The following is a 19491-nucleotide window of genomic DNA, read 5'->3' as shown; positions in this document are numbered from 1 at the left end:
TTATTCCACTTTTAATATTTATATTGTAGTTATTAGTTTTATAAGAGACATTTACAGCATTTTATATGATAATCATTCATAAAAATTGTCCAAAAAATAATTAGTTCTTTCTAGTGACAGCTCCAAAAAAAAAGACAGATTGTCCTATTATACATCTCTTTTGATTTAATTATATTAAATACGAAAATTTAAATAAAAAAAATGCTACAATTAAAATAAATTTGACCATTGCATTTTAAATAATACCTGAAATTAGTCTCTACAATTAATTTATTATTAATTTTTCTTTACACAAAAATCAGTATATATTTATTTTTATCTCGAAGGTCACTTTTTACATAAAAATTACTGCTATAGTGTAACTAATTTCGATAAATATTAAATCCGTAGAAACTAATTTTAAAAATTTATTAAAATGATTTTTTTTAACCCAAAAAAATGAAGATAAAAGTTGAACCGGTGCCGGTCCAACCGGAGTTTTCTTTTCTTGAAATTGAAAACGTAAAATGAAAAACCCCTAGGTTTGGAAAGTAGGGTTTTTGAACGAACTCCATACTTCGTAGCATCTTGTCTGTAAACTCTTGCTTCTCAACCTCTCTGCAACTCGGGATTCTGCTCTATACGTTTCTTGCTTCAGTTTTTGGATTTTCAATTCGCAGAGGTAGCGATGGATATCGATGGGGTTTCGGAAGACAGTTCTCGTCGAATTCAAGTGCGCTTTATCACGAAACTTAAGGCCCCTTGCAGAGTTCCGACGAACGCCATTGCCATTCCCTCTAACCTAACCAGACTGGGTCTTTCCACCGTTGTTAACAATCTTCTTTTAGCTGGTATGTTCTATAATCTTTTCTGCTATGTCGTCTGGTTATTTGCTGTTCGACTTGAACGTTGTTTCTTTGCTTTATATTAACTCCTTTGGTTTAAATTTCTCTATAGGGAATCCTGAGTGGGAAGCAGAACCTTTTGATTTTCTAATTGATGGCGAGTTTGTTAGAATGTCGTTGGAGCAATTCCTTCTTGCCAAGGGCATATCGGCGGTGAGAATTTAACTGTTTCGGGCGACTCTTATTTTTATCATTGCTTAGTTCTTAAGTTGTATGAAAGGAAATAAATGAACTTTTGAACTCCTAGAATACAAGTTTGTTTACATGGAATATGTTATGTTGAAGACGTAATCTAACCCGAATTCGAGTTATGATTTGTTATGAGTGATAGCCTTCATCAGTCTCTCTTTTTCGTTCGATTTTCGTATTTCACTGACCTTCCTGACCTTTTATTTGGGCCTAAAATAGGAAAAAGTATTGGAAATTGAGTACATTAAGGCTGTTGTCCCCCGAAGGGAGGAAGAGCCTTCTGTTCACGATGACTGGGTCAGTGCAGTTGATGGGTCTCATTCCGGGTAAGCATGTGGATGCAATATCTACTTAGTTAATTGTAATACTCTAGATGATCCATGATTCTCATTGTTACTTGCATATCAATTTTTTTTAAGTTCAGTAACCATGCTTCAATTTAAAATTCTTTCGAGTTCTGAAGATTTATTGTTTACATCTCTGTTTAGTGGTAATGACTGACGTCAGTTTTCCACCTCTTGGATTAGTCTGTCCAAGTGTTAAATAAAGATAAAGACTAACACAATGAACCATTTTTTGTTCTAAGCTGGTGTATTTTATCGCTGCATGTAGCACATCATAGTGTAAATTATTGAATGTGCATACTATGTGTTACTTGTTTGTGTTGAATCTTTTTTTCAGCAGTAACAGCTTACATACACACATTAAACTGTTACTGCTGTATCATTACAATTAGGATTCAAATTAGTTTGTAGACACGTCTTATTAAAAGAAGTAATTTAATCTTATACATACTTATATACATACAATCTGAATTTATACTCACTCGTATTTTGTAGGTTCATTTTGACAGGTTGTTATGATGGCTTAGGAAGGTAATCTCTAATTTTTTGTAATATTCTTTTAGTACTTGAAGAAACCCACGAATTGAGCAGCCTTTGCTACTATTGTTTCATGAATTGGATGTTAGCTAAAAGCTTCTACGATTGTTTCTTAGGGTTTGGGAATCTGCAGGATTGTGTACACATATTCTTGAAGGTCACAAGGACGCCATATCTTCTGTTTGTGTTGTTAATCCTGAAGGTATTTACTTAAATTGTTAGCTCTTACAACATGATCCACGCTGAACAATGCTTTGCCAGTTGTTTTAGCTTTTAATTGTTTTCCATATCAAACTTATCGTTATTTCTTGTTAACACCTGGTGTCAGAATGTTGTGTGTGTTAATATATTGGAAATTTTGAATCACTTTTATGTGTGAGAAATTTTGATTCAAAATTTGTTGTACATGCTGAAGCACTTCAACGTTCCAAGGTTCTTTGACTCAAGTTTTCTCCTCTGAAAGTGCTAGAATTCCTTATGTCTGGATTTCTATTTTCTTGTGCATGCGGTGGTGTTTGCCGTGTATTATCTAGATCCTATCCATTTTAGAGACATTTAATCTATGGTTCTAAGAACTTGTGGCTCTAAACTATCTCTGATTTGCCAGTAAAATACCACTCTTTTTCTAATTTATTATATTGGATTATTTTAGTAAAATGTGGTGATCTAATTCAAGTTTATATTTCAATTTTCAATTCTTATTACACTCTCTAGTCTAGTCTCTATGTTTGTTTTATTAATTCTTGCCCATGCTAATACAGAAGCAGCTAGTGTCACTCTTGCCACTGCTTCAAAGGATCGAACACTTAGGCTGTGGAAGGTAACTTCGAGAAAGTACTGCTTTAAAGGTGGACTGATGTCATTGATAATTAAAAACAATTTTTTTTTTGTTTCCACTTGAAGTATTCAAAAGACGATAGGGATAGCAACCCTACCAAGATAAGACCATTCAAAATATTGAAAGGACATAGATTGTCTGTACAAAGTGTTGCATCACAGAAATCTGGAGACCTGGTATAATCTCATTCTTATAGCTGTGCTGTATTTTTTTCATTTCTTCCAAGTAAAGAGTGAGTTACAACCGTCTACTTACATCTCTAGCTCATAATACTTGGATCTTTTTATTATGTAATTTAGATCTGTTCAGGTTCTTGGGATTGCACAATCAATTTATGGCAAACGGATGAAACTCATTCTGAAGGCGACGTCTCCATTAAAAAGAGAAGAAAGAATGACCAGGTTGAAGAATCTCAGTTAGAGGTAAAACGTAGTTTTTGTTTTCTTTCAAGTTAATTTGGCTAGACATCATGTTATGTTGCACGACACCATATTAGTTTACCACTGGAGAACATGTACTGTGAAGCTCCAGTTTCAAGGGGATGATGGAAAATGAAGATTTTGGTAATGAACTAAGCATAAGGAATGCCTCAATACTAGTTAAATATTTAAGTTCGTTGAATGGTCATAGGTCGAGTCACGTTGTGACTAGAATTCTCACCCAAACCCCCCCCCCCCCCCTTTTGACTAATTCGAGTTGCCTCTTTTCAGACCTAATAACAAATTTTTATCTTCTGCATTTAATTTTGTTCTATAATAGAGCTTATGGCTTGGTTAAGTTATGTATAACAAATCTATTTAACAGGGGAACTCTGTTGCTACACTTGTTGGCCATACACAATGTGTGTCAGCAGTTGTGTGGCCGCAACATGGAGAAATTTATTCAGCATCGTGGGACCATTCTATAAGAAGATGGGATGTCGAGACGGGCAAAGATTTGTTTAATATTGTACGTCTCCCAACTCTCTCTATGTTTCTCTTTGTGCTAGTGTTAGTGAAGTAAACTTTACTTTTGACTTTTAAGTTTTTGTTTAAAATATATTAGGTGGGCATTCATAAGACGATATGCATTCACCATTTTCATGCAATTTTCTTTAGAAACCAGGTTTTTATGGAAATATGGTCTGAAAAAGCTTGATCTCTGAGCGAAAGAACTTCAACAGTTTGTTTGCTTTGATAATGTGAAATTTGAAACTATAAGTAGTAGTAAAGAATATTTGACACTTGAAAAATCTCCATTTATGAGCATGTTATTAGTTTTTACCTACCCAATGAAGCAGCATTTGAGCGTGAAGTTAGCCAAGGTTCCTCTTCTCTGAATGACTCACGTTCTCATATTATCTTAATGAAAGATAAATCCGTTCATAAAAAGTTATCTTCATTGGCAGTTTTGTGGTAAGGCACTCAACTGCCTTGACGTTGGAGGTGAAGGTTCCACTCTCATTGCTGCTGGTGGCTCAGACCCCACCGTTAGGATATGGGATCCTCGTAAGCCAGGTATATGGGAATAGGAAAAAAGGGCTGCGAAGAGATTTCCCTCTAAAACACTTATGTTTCTAATATTGTTTTTTTCCCCGTATAGGCACATCTTCTCCTATCTTTCAATTCCTGTCCCATAAATCCTGGATTTCATCTTGCAAGTGGCACGATAAATCTAGTTTCCATTTGCTGTCTGCATCTTATGATGGGAAAGTTAGGCTGTGGGATCTAAGAACTGCGGTACTCGAATATTCTTGCTTTCTATCGTTTGTTCTGAATTATAAATGCATCACTCCTCACTAGAAAAATTGTTTTGTTCATCTTACAGTGGCCTTTAGCTGTAATTGACTCTCACAAAGACAAGGTACCCATTCTTCTCCTTAGCCATGTAGCCTTTGCCCTTTGCAACCTTGGTTCATTGTTTTCCAACAATGGTGATATTTTGCAAATTTCAGGTACTGGCTGCTGATTGGTGGAAAGGTGACAGTGTTGTCAGTGGTGGGGCAGACTCTAAACTTCGCATCTCGTTGGGAATTTGCGTGTTGTAAGGCAGAAAGCTGTGCTGGTAAAGATATCGATTTACCAGAAAACGACCACCTTAATTGTGACCGACTACGAAAGGCTCTGATGCTGCAATCCTTGCCCCCCCTTGTTTCTTCGAGTCTTTCTTTCAGGTCCGTTTTCCTTTTAGTCTTCGGTAGAGCTGGTGCCAGAGGCTCTGGAGTAGAAATAGTAAATTTCACATTTTTGGTCCGTTTAGTTGTAAAACCAAACCAAACTTTTATCCTTTTGAAGAGAGCTCGCTAAATGGGCTGAGTGAAACCTGATATTGGCTTCTTATTTATATTTGATTTTTGTTTTTTTTTTTTGTTTTTTTTTTTTGAGTTTACCCTTGTAATTCCTGGAGTCTGGATGCAAACATGATTAGTTTTGTCAATTAGTGATATATTTGATCCAAAATTTACACATCAGTGATAAAATTTATATTATATCTTTATCTATGAAACTCTATAGGTGAGATCCTGCATCAGTTGGTGAAGGAGTGAAGCATTTCTTATAAGGGTGTGGAAACATTTTCCTAGTATACATGTTTTAAAACCATGAGTTGTAATAGACTAAAGTAGATAATATCTACTAGTAGTGAGCTAAAGCTATTATGTTATATTAGGTATGGTAGTGATACAAAAAGAGAAATCTGGTAAGAGCATATCAGTTTTGTATAATTATCGTGCTTCAGGAAAGTGATGTAGCTCAAAAAAAAATTAAAAAAAAAACTTTCAACAGGTCGAAATTTGACTCATTTTTCCCATTTAAAATTATTAAATTTAATTTTAAATCCAATACAGAGATGTGGTTCAAGTATTCTCGATTTTTGTCTTATGTGCAACATTGTTGTATCGTTGATATCCAAAATGTAAATATTGTTGTACACATCGCTATAAAAACCTTATATACAATGAATAACTAAGCTCAATTTTATGAATTTTCATTACGTCATGAATAGAAACATAAATTTCAATATCTCATTCATATATAGCATTATATTACTTCATACTTTCAATATTAAATTAAAAAAAAAATTATAAAATTTTCTAATAAAAAAAAACCCTAATCCTTATAAATAAATTAAAAAAAAAAAAAAAAAAAAGGAATTGAATTAGATTTAAATATAGTAAATTTGAATTAAAATTTAAATTAGATTACAGAAAATCTAAAATGGAGCACAAAAATAACTAACACACACTCATGACCCGAGAAAAGTTAAAATAAGTGGATTGCAATTACTACCCTGACGGATAGCCGATTATTGCTTTGACTTTTTACAAAATTCCAAACCTACTAATTTGGGAAGGATTTTTAATTTTTAATTTTTTTTTTAATTTTTAAATTACAATTACTTATATTATGTTATATGAATTTTATATATACATATTTTATTGGATTTTAATTAAAAAGTAGCTCTTACCCTATAATCTAATTTCTCCCTATCATATATATATATATATATATATATATATATATATATATATATATATATATATTTTATAATTTATTAAAAATATATATTCCAGCTTTTCCAAAAAGGTGGAACCATTTTTTGCTCACTCGGGGGAAGCATCGTCAAAAGAGTAGCTGTCAACAGATTAATTATTAAAATAATAATAATAATAATAAATGATTAACTTTTAGCCATATAAAAACCGCTCTCCCCGCCATTGGAGCTTCTTTTTCTTCCACTGCTCTTTGTAAGAATCCACCCCTTTACCTGATTCATCGTCTATTACATTTTCTGTTTCCTACTCTTTCCAACACGATATCTGAAGAATGCGATTCCTGTTCTCCATTTGATTTCGCCATTCAAATCAGGTTTTCGAGTTTTCTTCTTTTTCTTTTTCTTTTTTATTAACTTTTCCGATGTTGCTTAGTTTTACAGGTTTCATTCATCGTTGATTTTGATTTTGATTTTGATTTTGATTTTGATTTTGATCAGATCATTCAGTTTGTTACTTCCATTTTCATTTCCTTGCCTGTTTAAGATCATTTTTGTCTTTCTTAATGTCGGTGGCTTTCGGTTTTTCTTCATTTTCTCCTGTTTTTTTTGTCGTTTTCCATTTTCTAGATGATTTATTTGAAAATTGTTGTGTTTGTTAATGTTATGGATCGACGTTTGGTTTGTATTTCATTCGTGCAATTTGTTATGTTCAGTGGTTTAACTTTATTGTGTTTTTGGCGGGTGGAGAAATTTGAACCACAGAAGAGTAGAGCATGTATTATTTATTTCGTGGTTGAAATCTGATTAATATAAAATGTAACTTGATTTCTGGTTTCATTGCGTAAAATTGATTTTGATTCCGTACAGGAAGTAATGGGTCCATTCCCTTTACTTGACGCAGCTATTGAAATCCTTCCGCGTTGCCCTATTGTCACTCCAGGCTCATCATATGGCAGACGGTCATCAAATTGCAATCACAATCTACGAACAGTTTCAGTTACCTGGAAGCGGTACGTGTGCTTTTACTCTGCCTGCATGTCTTTTCTCTCCAGGAAAAATGGGGACGAGATTTGGTTTTTAGCTTGATTTTCCTCATCGTCCTTTTCTTTTATTTCTTTTTAATTCCGATCGATTTGTCAATGTTCATGCAGGAAAGTATCATACACTGACAACTTCCTGCATAAACCAATTACTGTTGCCTTTTCTAGCCGGGTATGGAAATCTTTGAACCCATGTTCTCTATTGTTTTCATTATTAGAATCTGCGCACTAACTGCTCGAACAGAGTTATGAATCATCATATCGGATTTTCTTTAATTAATTAATTTGTTATTTTTTTTAAAATCAAGTTGAATGGAAATGCAAGGCTAACTGTTTTCCTGGAATGCAAAATTGGAATTTAACTTGTGTATTCAACTACATCCTATATCAAATCTGAGAAACTATGACTTGACTTATGGCTGTTGGTTCTGTGACAGGACAATTCAAACGATCCTTCAACTGGAAGTGAAATATTGGGGTCAGAAGAAGATGAAATTCTTGCAGTTAAAAAGGCGCTTTTGGACTCTCAAACAAGACAAGAAGCTGTAGAGAAAGAGACAGACCAACTGCTTGAGAAGTTGACTCGCTATGAGGCTAAACAAAAAGAATATCTTGCTACTATATTGCATGATAAGGAATTGGCAGTTTCAGAACTCGAGGCTGCCAGATCACTGTTTAATAAAAAACTCGAGGAATCAGTAGGTGAAAAGTTTGCTTTGGAATCTAAGCTGGTCCTTGCAAAGCAGGATGCTATTGATCTTGCAGTACAAGTTGAAAAGTTAGCTGCAATTGCCTTCGAGCAGGCCACGTCACACATATTAGAAGATGCTCAATTAAGAGTTTCAGCTGCAGAAACTTCTGCTGTCGAGGCATCTTATGAAATTGAAAAACAGATCAGCGATGCTACTGAAGGTTCGATGCTATCATTTGTAGAACAATCAAAAATAGCTATTGAGAAGGCATTGGATGTGGCTGAAAAAGCTAGTGCTCATGCAAATAAGGCTGTAGCTACATTTACTGATGAGGTATATCCTCTAGATGAGATCGCTTCTATCCAATCAGAAAGTGTTAAGTTGAAAGGTGTCGTCGATGAATTAGAATCTCACTTATCACTTGCAAGAGCTGATGTTGATAACCTTAAGTTGGAACTGGAGCAAGCCCGAGCACAGGCAACTGCATCAGAAATTCGAGCCAAAAATGCTGAAAAAGCATTGCTTGAATTTCAAAACTCAAGTATGGAAAAGATAATCCAACAGGAGGGAGAAATTAAATTGATGATGGAGAAAATCAAGAAAGATTTCACAGACAAGAAGAAAGCTGCTTCCAAAGCTTTCAAGGCTGAGCTTGAAGGTATTAAGTCTGCCATTGAAGCTGCCAAAGAAACTGCACATTCAAAAGACAATGCCTATATGAGAAGATGTGAAGCACTGCAAAGATTGTTGAGGGCTTCGGAAGCTGCAACAAAAATGTGGCAACAACGAGCTGAAATGGCTGAGTCATTTTTATCGAAGGAAAGAACCCTTGGTAAAGATAATGAAGAGGCAGCTTATGTTGTCAATGGTGGGAGGATAGACCTCTTGACAAATGATGAGTCGCAAAAGTGGAAACTCTTGAGTGATGGTCCTCGAAGAGCGATACCTCAATGGATGGCAAGAAGAATTGGAACCATTCGCCCCAAGTTTCCTCCAAGAAAGATTGATATAACTGAAGTTTCAACATCAAAGTTTAGATCATTGGACTTGCCCAAACTTGAAGAAGTATGGTCAATTGCTCAAGAAAAGCCAAAAGTGGGGGATACACTAATTGAGCATGTTATCGAGAAAGAATCAATAGAAAAGAAAAGAAAGGCTCTTGAACGTGCACTGCAACGAAAAACCATACAATGGCAAAGGACTCCGGATCAAACAAAATTAGGTCAGCTGGCTTTGTCCTTTGTCTTATTATGTAATCAAGAAAAAGTTTTATTATATATTCCTAAGATTCAATTCTTGTGGACTTTGATGCAGAGCCCGGTACTGGCACTGGACACGAAATTGTGGTTAGTTTTCTCTAATGACATCAATAAATTAATGCATTCTACTCTCATTTACATAATTAAATTCCTTGGTGTGCAAACTCAATATTTAGTTTGGATATTGGGTTAATTGTTTAAAAATATTTTCCAATTGAGTTTGATCAGGTTTTTTTGTCATGTTTCTTAGTTGCATCACACTAGATTTACTCAAGCTTTAAAATAAATGACATTGCTGATTGACTTTCTTGTAGTTGATCTCTTGTTCTTAAGTTAGTAAGGGATTGGTATCACACCGTTCGTCCATTGGTATCAGGTTTTTTGTCATGTTTCTTAGTGCTTTTATTCATTGAAAAGGAATAAGTCCTATAGATCAGGGCACAATGTTAGCTGTATATATTGCTTACTTCTCAATCTGGCCTTTTATGTTCCTGTTTCAAATTCTTCACTTCCGGTGGAATTACAATTAGAATCTATAATTTTTTTTTCCTTTCCATTTATCTGTTGCTGCTCAAATGATGATATTTCCCCTAAAAGTCATATGAAAGTTATGCTAAACTTTCAGTTTCAAGTACTTGCTCTTTAGAAATAGCCAATATTGGGAAGTTCAGAATCTTCGGGGAAAAAATCCCCCCTTCCATTGATTTATTGGTGGACTTCCCCCCATCGAGAACCTATTGTTTTTTTTCAGTTATTACAACATTTTTATTATTATCAATCCGCTCCAACCATGACTGATGATTGTTAATGGATTCCTCTTGAAGTTTCAAGGTTTCAACTGGGAAAGCTGGAGAAGACGCTGGTACCTGGAATTAGCTGCCAAAGCATCTGATTTATCCCAATCTGGGATAACAGCAGTGTGGCTCCCACCACCAACAGAATCTGTTGCTCCACAAGGTTTGCTCCATTTCATTTTTATTTTATATTGTTTGAGGCAAATAAAATAAAATATAAGCTCTTCATAGCATCTACTATTGTTCAAACGCTTCTAAATCTTCCTTTCCCAGTTTGGTTAACGTGGGATAATTTCGATGTCTGGGCTACAACTTATGAACAGTGGGGAATATCTTACAGGTTATATGCCATCTGACCTATATAATTTGAACTCGTCTTATGGATCTGAGGAAGAACTCAAATACTGTATAGAAGAATTTCATTCTCAAGATCTTCTGGTATGTCATGGTCTGAAACTTGTCCAAAGTATTGCGTATTTATTTAATTCCTCTATCTGTTTTAATTATTCTTGGAATGTGAAGAAATTAAGAATATATTCAAGCAAGTGTTTGTTTGTAGTATTTTATGTGTTAAACTGTATCTTCAGAGACAGGTGTTAGAAACTGTCAGAAAGTTACGCTACTTAATTTTCAAGATATCATTGAAAAGGAAACTTAGAGGAAGATAGTTTCTTTAAAAAAAAAAAAAAAAATTGAAAGAGATTTCTGCATCTGGAGCGCTGTGCCAAAATCTCCTGACCCACATGTTATTATATTAAGAAAATAAAACCATGCCATGTCAGAAAGTTGCAATTATATGAAATAGAGCTCTGTTAGACCACAATTGTGAATGCGCAAGTCTAGGAGGGGCATGTAACTCTCACTAGTTATATAGTATAGTTTTTAGTAAGTTGTAAACTCTGTAGGTGATAACAATGATGTATGAGCTTTATTTTAATGTCTTGTTTAGTGTTCAGTTCCCCCTTCTTTTTGACCAATATTATTTGGATCTGCCTCCAGGCCCTCGGTGATGTTGTACTCAATCATAGATGTGCACACAAGCAGGTCTACTCCTGTCCATACTGTTATTGTTTACTATTTTACTCTTAGCTCCCTTTTTCCTTTTCTGTTAATAAAATCACATCCTTTTATATGTGTTTTTCATGTAGCATTTCAGCACTTCAGAACTTATCTAATAATTGAAATTGCAACACTCATGCAGTGAATATTACTTATTTACTTATTATTTCAATTTTTTTCATGAATTTATGTTGTTTAAGATGGTTACATTTCTAAACAACCAAAGAAATTTGAAACTGATATTTCTTGATTAAATGTGTCTCCTCAATGGATAGGACTGGATCTATTTTCTCAATTTTAGTTATTTGTTTCTTTTGAAATTTCAAAGGTATATTTTTTTGTATTCCTGACTTCGGAGACTGTTGAATGACCCTTGTGTCAGGTGTCTGCTGTGCTTTGTGCATTAATGGTTAAAACATGTAGAATTTTTCCATGACACAAACGGACCTTTTTTTGGTGCTGCCTCAGAGTAGTTGTACCTTTATGTAATTTGGGGTTCTTTCTGTTTTCAGAGTCCCAATGGTGTTTGGAACATTTTTGGTGGCAAGCTAGCTTGGGGACCTGAAGCAATTGTTTGTGATGATCCTAATTTTCAGGGTCGAGGAAATCCTAAAAGTGGTAATTCTTTAGCTTTATCTACTGATTTAATTTCAAATACTATTCTCTGAGATTCTATGTGGATGACTAGTCAGTGTCATCACCTTGGGGTGTCTGCCTTGACATGAAAATGAAGTGCTTTAAGTAATTAATTTTGTAAGCTGTAATAGCTTCCAACTCTTGATAATTTATAGTTTAAGATTGTTTCTTTATAAGAATATCTATAGAATTTCGTTTTTGCGTGGTTTAGCATAAAATCTTCCAAGGAGAAGAATTACAACCAGCGTAAGTTCAATATCGCACAAAGGTGAAGAGATATGTTGCTCACTAGTATTCTGAAATTAGTCAAATAAGTTCCATGAAAAGCTTTAGTTTGGTTGTTGATGCTACTTTTTCTTCGTTTGTGCTGCTGTAGGCGACATCTTTCATGCAGCACCAAATATTGACCATTCACAGGACTTCGTGAGGAAGGACATAAAAGAATGGCTAAATTGGCTTCGAAGTGATATCGGTTTCGATGGTTGGCGTCTTGATTTTGTGAGGTAATTTTTCCTTCGATTCTTTTTTTCAATATAGATGCTTGCTTATAAATAATAAATAAATACTAAATTGAAGAAAATATTCTCTGTTCATTATGTTCTTCCCATCATGAATTAGCCTTCACACAAACCAAATTTGATTAATATAATAAAAAATCAAGCTTATAAAGTTTCAAAATTTTTATTTACACTTTTTTACAGTCAGCTGGTATTACAATTGGGACAATTTTGATCGAAGTACCATCATAGTTCAAAAGTAGTTATTTTTATGATCCAGGCTATTGATTCTTTTTCTTTGTTATTTTAGAGGTTTCTCGGGTACATATGTTAAAGAATATATTGAGACTTCAAATCCTACTTTTGCTATTGGAGAATACTGGGACAGTTTGGCTTATGAACATGGGAATTTATGCTATAACCAAGGTAGGAAGTTTCTCTACATTTTTGGACTGTATTCATGAACTATTTTATTGTTATTCTCTGATTTGAAGGGACTGTGCATGCAGTCATTGATTTCTTTCAACTTATCGGAGCTTCAGTAGGGTTATTTTAATCCAGAGGTTGTGATTAGATCCACAACTACTAATTCAAGTTAGATGTGTAAAAAAATTCCTCGTATCATTATTTTGATGCTGTACCAATTTAAGTAAACTGTGAACAAGATGTTATGTGGTTGACACTATGTCCAACTCCCAAGTATAGTTTATATGCTAAAAAATTCCGTCCATGTTTTTTTGATCATTGACCTTACGCTATGCCAATTATTCTCATATATTTAGATGCTCATCGGCAACGAATAGTTAATTGGATCAATGCCACTGGTGGCACTTCCTCTGCATTTGATGTCACCACAAAGGTATTCTTCTTAATCTTTATGTTTCATTCCTAATTTTGATGATTGTGAAGGACGGAATGATGCAATGAGTAATATTTGTAACAAATTCTGGAAAAATTAAAAATTTTATACTTGTCAAATATTTCCTCATATACAAGTGTGTTAGATTATTAATTGGATTTAGTAGGAATGTTCATTTACCCGGTCGGGACCGCCCCATAGGAATCGCTGTTAAGGCAAGAAATGGGGGAGTGGGAAAAAATTTAGGGTGTTTAATTAATAACTTAAATAATTAGATATGTTTGAACTATTTGCTTGAACATTTGGACTAGATATGTATAATTACATAATTCGATAGGTAATATTATTTTGTTCAAAAGGAGGTTTAATAAATTTCTCTTTCAATTGAAACAAATTAGGGGCAGAGCCATTGATGGGGTGACTTCTCTAGATCTTAGTAGTGATCTTAGTAGTGGTATAATTGTAATACTTGGTCGTTTGATATGGCTGGATGGTTACAACTAGGGGAAATTGGGGAGCTTAGAGGATAGGTAGAATTTTGGGATTATTCATTGTGTGAGAGATAGCCTCTTGAAAGGGTATTACTATTTTCATCTCTATATGATATTGTGATACTGCTGAATAACTTCATTGTTATTTTCTTATATTTGGGGTCCTAGCAATTTGGTATTAGAGCATCGGTTTGACTACTGGTCTAGATATAGAGTCAGTCGACAATTTAAAGGCCATGGCTTGAAGTGAGACATTACAAGATCAATGCAATTTTTTTTTAATGGATGGGCGAGATCGATGCAATTGATAATAGCATAGATGCAAAAATGATTTTGTAGGGATCCAAAAATGCTTAAATTCTGAAGAACAGCAGAATCTGCAGATTGAAGAAAAGATTATTGGATCAAAACGGAAATGAATATTGAATCTGATCAGAGCAAGAAAAGAAACATCATTTGCTGAAAATCGCAAACATCGAGCGAGCTGTTTAACCAAGCCTTCGTGAGCAAGGGCTAGGGTTGGCCAGACAACAGCAATAATACAAGAGAACACTGACTGAAATTGATCGAGTAGACCTGATTGAAACTGTTGTGTTCAAGGAAACCAGTGTGTACATGTAATCAGGCTAAATATGGGGATGGCCAGTTTTCTCTTGGATGTTGAAACAAAAATTATTGGCAATGAATGAAGAAATCACAAAGGTTAAGAATTGCAAGGAGACGGCAGTGGTTAAAGTAAAAATAAAATGCTTGGGAGAGGAAGAGTTTCAAAGACAGGGTTGCGGAAAGCAGTGACTCTAGGAAGTTGGAGTTGTGAAAAGGAGGAGGGCCCAAAAATTGCAATCAAATTTAGGATTGGAAGGAATGACTTGGGGTTAAGGGTGTCATATGAAATGTTTCTTAAAAAAAAAATGAAAAGAAGAGCGAAAAAAGTACAAAAGAAGGGTGGAAAAACATGAGGCTAAAAAAGAGAAGAGAAGAAGTTAGACACATTTTGCCTTGCTATAATCATTTAGTTTATTTTTAGAGAATCAATTGTCACATTTTGAGGACAGTGTGTGTTTAGAGGGCGGGGTAATTCTAGAGTAAATAGGGAAATATTGGGAATGTTATTAGGATGTTAGTAGTGGCATAATTGTAATTACATTGTAGATTTTAGGGTGGGTACTTATAAATAGAGAGAGAGATGTTAGGGGATTGATAGGTTTTTGCAACTTATGAACTTATGGGAGAAAGGTGACCCTCTGAAAGACTATTTAATATAATTTCACTTTGATATTGTAATATTGCAATATATTTTCTGTTTTTTCTTATAGTAGGGATCCTATCAAAGTGTTTTCTTCGTTTGATAATCTTGACATATAATTCATCGTTCATTCGCAGGGGATACTCCATTCTGCCCTTCATAACCAATATTGGAGGTTGATAGACCCACAAGGAAAACCAACGGGAGTAGTGGGATGGTGGCCTTCGCGTGCTGTCACTTTCTTAGAAAACCATGACACTGGGTCCACACAGGTTTGAAACTAGCAGCGAGTTTATCATTTGGATTAGGGAACAGGTTTCACTTTCATGAATGAGCATATATAAATGGCAGTAAAACTTCGATAAGTTTTGCATCTGTCACACGTGAAAAACTTATTGTAGTCTAGAGAGGATGAGTTGATTTGATGCAAACGGCTTCCCCATGCTTGCATTTTGTTCCAGATTTTCTGTGTCTTTAATTGTGAAAATGGAATGAAATATTGTTGGTTGGTTCGGAAGCCAAAGGGCGAACAGTAAACCAAATATCTTTGAAGTCACGAGTTCAATTTGTGATGCTTTTTATCTAGGATATTAATATCATATAAGGCTTTCAATATTATACGTTGTAGAGTCTAAGTAATTGTCTGGCTTTAAGGAAGTTGTGCATCAACTTTTTGGACCCATGGTTATCGGACATCGGAGATTGTAATATTTTCCAACCGATTCATTTGTGGATTAAACATATGCAGAAAAACTAAAGAAACCAAATATTGAGCATGTACACAGAAAAGAAGATACTTTCTTATTGAATCAAAAGAGTTTCTGTACATTGCCTTTTACTAAGCTGCCTGAACAGACTCTACGTGCTTATTAAAAGCCAATATTCATTTTCCTCCACACATTTATTGTCTGACATAATACTATATCTCATTTTGCAAGCACCTTAATATTAAAGCTAGCCTCCATTATTTAAGTTTTCCCTTGGCTGAGGGCTTATTAATTACAAGCTAATGAGTTCGGGGAAGTAGAAATTGAATTTTTGTACTTGTTTGTTTGCAGGGACATTGGCCATTTCCGCGCGATAAACTTGTGCAAGGATATGCATATATCTTGACCCATCCTGGAACAGTAAGTTCTTACTTCTTACTTCTTAGTTGAAAAGGTTGATTTTACCTTTTTCCTTTATACTTGCCTCACAGTTCACACCACGTTAGCAACTGAAGGGCATGCTCATGTGAGATTGTAACGAGAAAGTTTTTTTTTTTTTTTTTTTTAGCTTTCAAAATATTAAAGATTTCCATCCAGAACTAACAATATGAGCATTTTTTTTTTTCAAAGTTTAAGAATATTATTGAAACTTCCTTGAGTATTTTTAGGTATTTTTGAGATAAGGGTTTAGTGATGATTTAAAAAGTTCAAAACTGTCCTTGAACTTTCAAAAGTTTTGTAACTTTCAAAAGTAGCATCTAATACTCTTAACCTTTTAAAAAAAAAAGTTTTAAAATGTTCTTACCATTAGTATATGAATAGAAACCATTTGACTACACCCACGAATCATTTCTCCTCTTTTCTCCTCTTTTTCTTAAATATCCACTTATCCCTCTTCTTTCATTCTTCAATCTCAAAAACTTTCTTCATTTCTCTCTTTTTTTTAAATATCAAAACTCTAAATACAAATGAGAAACTCTCTCATCTCTCATATCTATAAGTATTTCCAAATATAAATATAAAAAATTTTAACACTCAAATAGTTGATTTGTTTTCAAGTTGGTTCTTTCCCAACTCAAGATATAACTTCAAGAAACTGGGTGTTTTCTTATATTTATGTTTGAAAATGCTCAGAGATGAGAGGGCTCCTATTTATTTAAAAATATGATAATTTAGAAGATCAAAATTTTAAAAAATGGAGGAAGTTGTAGAGATTGAAGAGTGGGATAAAGAGGATATTCAAGAAGCTAGGGATAAAAATTATAAAAAGAATTTTAGTTATTGAGACAATTGAGAAAGATTTTTATTTGTTGAGGGGATCTTTATCCTTGCCTTTAATCATTGGGTTTTTCTGATTGATTTTTATCAAAGAATCATATAAATATATAAATAATGGATTCTGATCATATTCTAATAGTAAGGACTTTTTGTTTCCTTTTTTCTATTTGAATAATTTCCATGTACGTTGTAATCGATGGTGTGATCCCCAAGCATTACTGCTTTACCTGTGTTCAATGTATAGAGCTCTTAGACTCACTGTCCATCAAGTGCAATGGAAAGCAGACAATGAAAATTAGTGACTGATCAATGAGCTCCTGTTTGAGTCATGAAATTCAATTGCTTGAAGTTATATATTTTTTATTTGGCTTATATCAGCCAAATTTAGGGGCTTTGGGCAACTATTATTCAAGTCCTCCCCAGCTCCTTTAACTGTGGTTAGAGAAACTGTGAAATATCTATACTGATATACAATCTTCTTGTTCAGATTACATGGAAAGAAAACCTCATTTCATCTAGTTAAAATACTGTAAGCTTGTAATCTGTTGCTGTGAGCTGCAGTTTTTTAAATTTCTTAAAGTGGGGTTGTAGGTTTTTTGTTTTTTAAGCTGTATACTGTCATTTTATTTTTCAGAATCTAAATAAGATTAGAAATCATTCAGTTAGTCATGTCGCTGCCTTCTCTTTCTCCTTTGAAGTTTAATTTTGTTGTCCTTATCATTCATTTTGCAGCCTACAGTTTTCTACGACCACTTTTATGATTTTGGTATTCGTGAAATCATCAACGAGTTAATTGAGGCTCGACAACGTGCTGGGATCCACTGTCGGAGCTCTGTAAAGATCTTCCATGCAAACAATGAAGGATATGTTGCACAGGTTGGAGATACTCTGGTAATGAAGCTTGGACATTTTGATTGGAATCCCTCAAAGGAAAATCAGTTGGATGGGAAATGGCAGAAGTTTGTTGACAAAGGATCAGATTACCAATTGTGGATGAGACAATAATCCTATTAAATGGAGGTAATACTCTGTTCTCCCTAATTGAATTTGAAAGCTCCTGCTATTATAACGTGAGCTAATATTCCTCGTTTTCAATGTTAAATTGGTAATGCATGTGTAGTTCTTCAAATTGTACAAACATTGTTGTAGGTCAAGATGAGCCTGTTACCGGTAATAGTAATATATATCATACTTACGTCACAAAACTTGAGAGATGCATAGCCAAATAACATGCTTAATAGTTAATAGACAATGACTGATATGAGCATATGGTTAGCGTTGCATGTCTAGAACAAAGATCCTTTCTCCCTTCAAAATCAATGTGAAGATGCTGAACTTTCGTCTTTTCCTGGTTTCAGTTCTTCATTTGCCTTGGACCCTAAAATTTTAAGTGGAAATGATTTTGATCATATTCTCTTCAAGATATGTAACCCTCTTTCTCTCTACCTGTGAAGAATTAGCTAGTAATTGGTCTTTCACAATGAAATCTACCTATACAGTAATAGTATTTAATTATGAAGATTAGTTGGGTAGCTGACCCTCTTAGTCCGTTCTTGGAAGAACAATGTCATAATCCTTCTGTTAAATAGGAGGATTCTTTCTCATCTAAAATTGTAAATTGAGATGATTGGATTTGGACCCACAGAAACCATAAATTTGAACTCCCTTCAAATCAGTTATTATCAAATTACAGCAAACAAATGCTTAGAAATGAGGACCATGAAGAATACTCTCGCATAGCCTCGTATAAGTTTTTTCCTATGAGTTGTTAAATGAACTTAAAAACATGCAAAAAGAATCAGGATAGAAAAATTTATACATTTTGATGATTTTGTGCATTATCTATCAAATTTTCTATTGTTTGGTTGTGACTGCATAGTTAGGAAGCCAGATGTGATTCTAAATTGACCAAGATTGAGCCAAGATTTTCAGGGATTATTGATTTTGCAATCTTCTTCCCCAATTGATGGCACTAATGGCTCAGACAACTTCTCCTGATTTCGCTCTATAACCCCTAAAGGTCGCCGCTACATCAAAAGAAGACATTGATGCTCAAGTGAGACGATCAACCACCAACTATTCAAGCTACTACTACACCAATTGCTGAAGAACCCTAGATTTGCAGTATAGAATAAAATGTTTATTGTTTTGCTTGTAACAACTTGATTCTTCTTAAGAAAGGAAGAATCGAGCTAGATCGACAAGCAATCTAAGAGTTCGGTTTCATTTTTTATCTTTTACATTTTGTCCTCTCCCCCCTTTAACGTTGAGTTATATTTTATTTTGTGATTGTTTACTTCCATTAAACTTTTTGGGTAAGCTCATTTCGATTCAATTTGTGTTTGTCTATTCTTTCCTTATGAGCTAAATTTTTCCTGGATATCTAAACTATGGCATATGGTATACTCAACACTCCAGCAATGAAAATTGCTTTTCATTGAAACAAATGAATAACACATGGTCATATATATATATATAGATATGGCTTAATTGCTTACGTTCCCTGCTTCTCAAAGATAATAAGTTGTGATTGCGAATAAAAGCACGTTTGAGAGCATTTAGAATTCCTCGAACAATGTGATATCTCACACCATGTAAATCCTGAACCCTTCTCCCTCTTACTACTTCTTGTAAATTATGAGTAAATCCTTAACCCTTCCCCCTCTTACT

At 34.2% G+C, this 19491-nt stretch overlaps 2 protein-coding genes across 5 annotated transcripts; both read left to right on the top strand.

The window, feature by feature from the left end:
* The first annotated feature begins 513 nt into the window (after positions 1-513).
* Positions 514-5139, top strand: LOC111787883 (Transducin/WD40 repeat-like superfamily protein). Its single transcript, XM_023667977.2, has 13 exons — positions 514-830; positions 937-1037; positions 1293-1399; positions 1913-1948; positions 2071-2156; positions 2716-2774; positions 2858-2968; positions 3092-3214; positions 3597-3740; positions 4180-4288; positions 4374-4510; positions 4599-4634; positions 4726-5139. The coding sequence occupies exons 1-13, from the start codon at positions 668-670 to the stop codon at positions 4816-4818; spliced, it is 1305 nt and encodes a 434-aa protein (XP_023523745.2). The 5' UTR covers positions 514-667; the 3' UTR covers positions 4819-5139.
* A 1337-nt stretch (positions 5140-6476) lies between these two features.
* On the top strand, positions 6477-19156 carry LOC111787882 (uncharacterized). Of its 4 annotated transcripts, none has more exons than XM_023667972.2 (16): positions 6477-6637; positions 7131-7273; positions 7415-7475; positions 7741-9217; positions 9310-9341; positions 10079-10211; positions 10389-10486; positions 11048-11092; positions 11620-11725; positions 12120-12246; positions 12551-12666; positions 13023-13099; positions 14974-15108; positions 15895-15963; positions 17554-17841; positions 18754-19156. In XM_023667972.2, the coding sequence occupies exons 2-15, from the start codon at positions 7137-7139 to the stop codon at positions 17824-17826; spliced, it is 2886 nt and encodes a 961-aa protein (XP_023523740.1). In that variant the 5' UTR covers positions 6477-6637; positions 7131-7136; the 3' UTR covers positions 17827-17841; positions 18754-19156. The 4 variants fall into 4 exon arrangements, with proteins under 4 accessions (XP_023523740.1, XP_023523742.1, XP_086977711.1 ...); XM_023667974.2 differs by having other exon boundaries at positions 18746-19156; XM_087121585.1 differs by having other exon boundaries at positions 18735-19156.
* Positions 19157-19491: the final 335 nt, after the last annotated feature.

Source organism: Cucurbita pepo, chromosome 2 (assembly GCF_057944985.1).
Source record: "Cucurbita pepo subsp. pepo isolate OVF chromosome 2, ASM5794498v1, whole genome shotgun sequence".
Lineage (NCBI taxonomy): Eukaryota > Viridiplantae > Streptophyta > Magnoliopsida > Cucurbitales > Cucurbitaceae > Cucurbita > Cucurbita pepo.
Note: the sequence above shows the minus strand (reverse complement) of the source record. Positions and strands in the feature narration are given on the sequence as shown.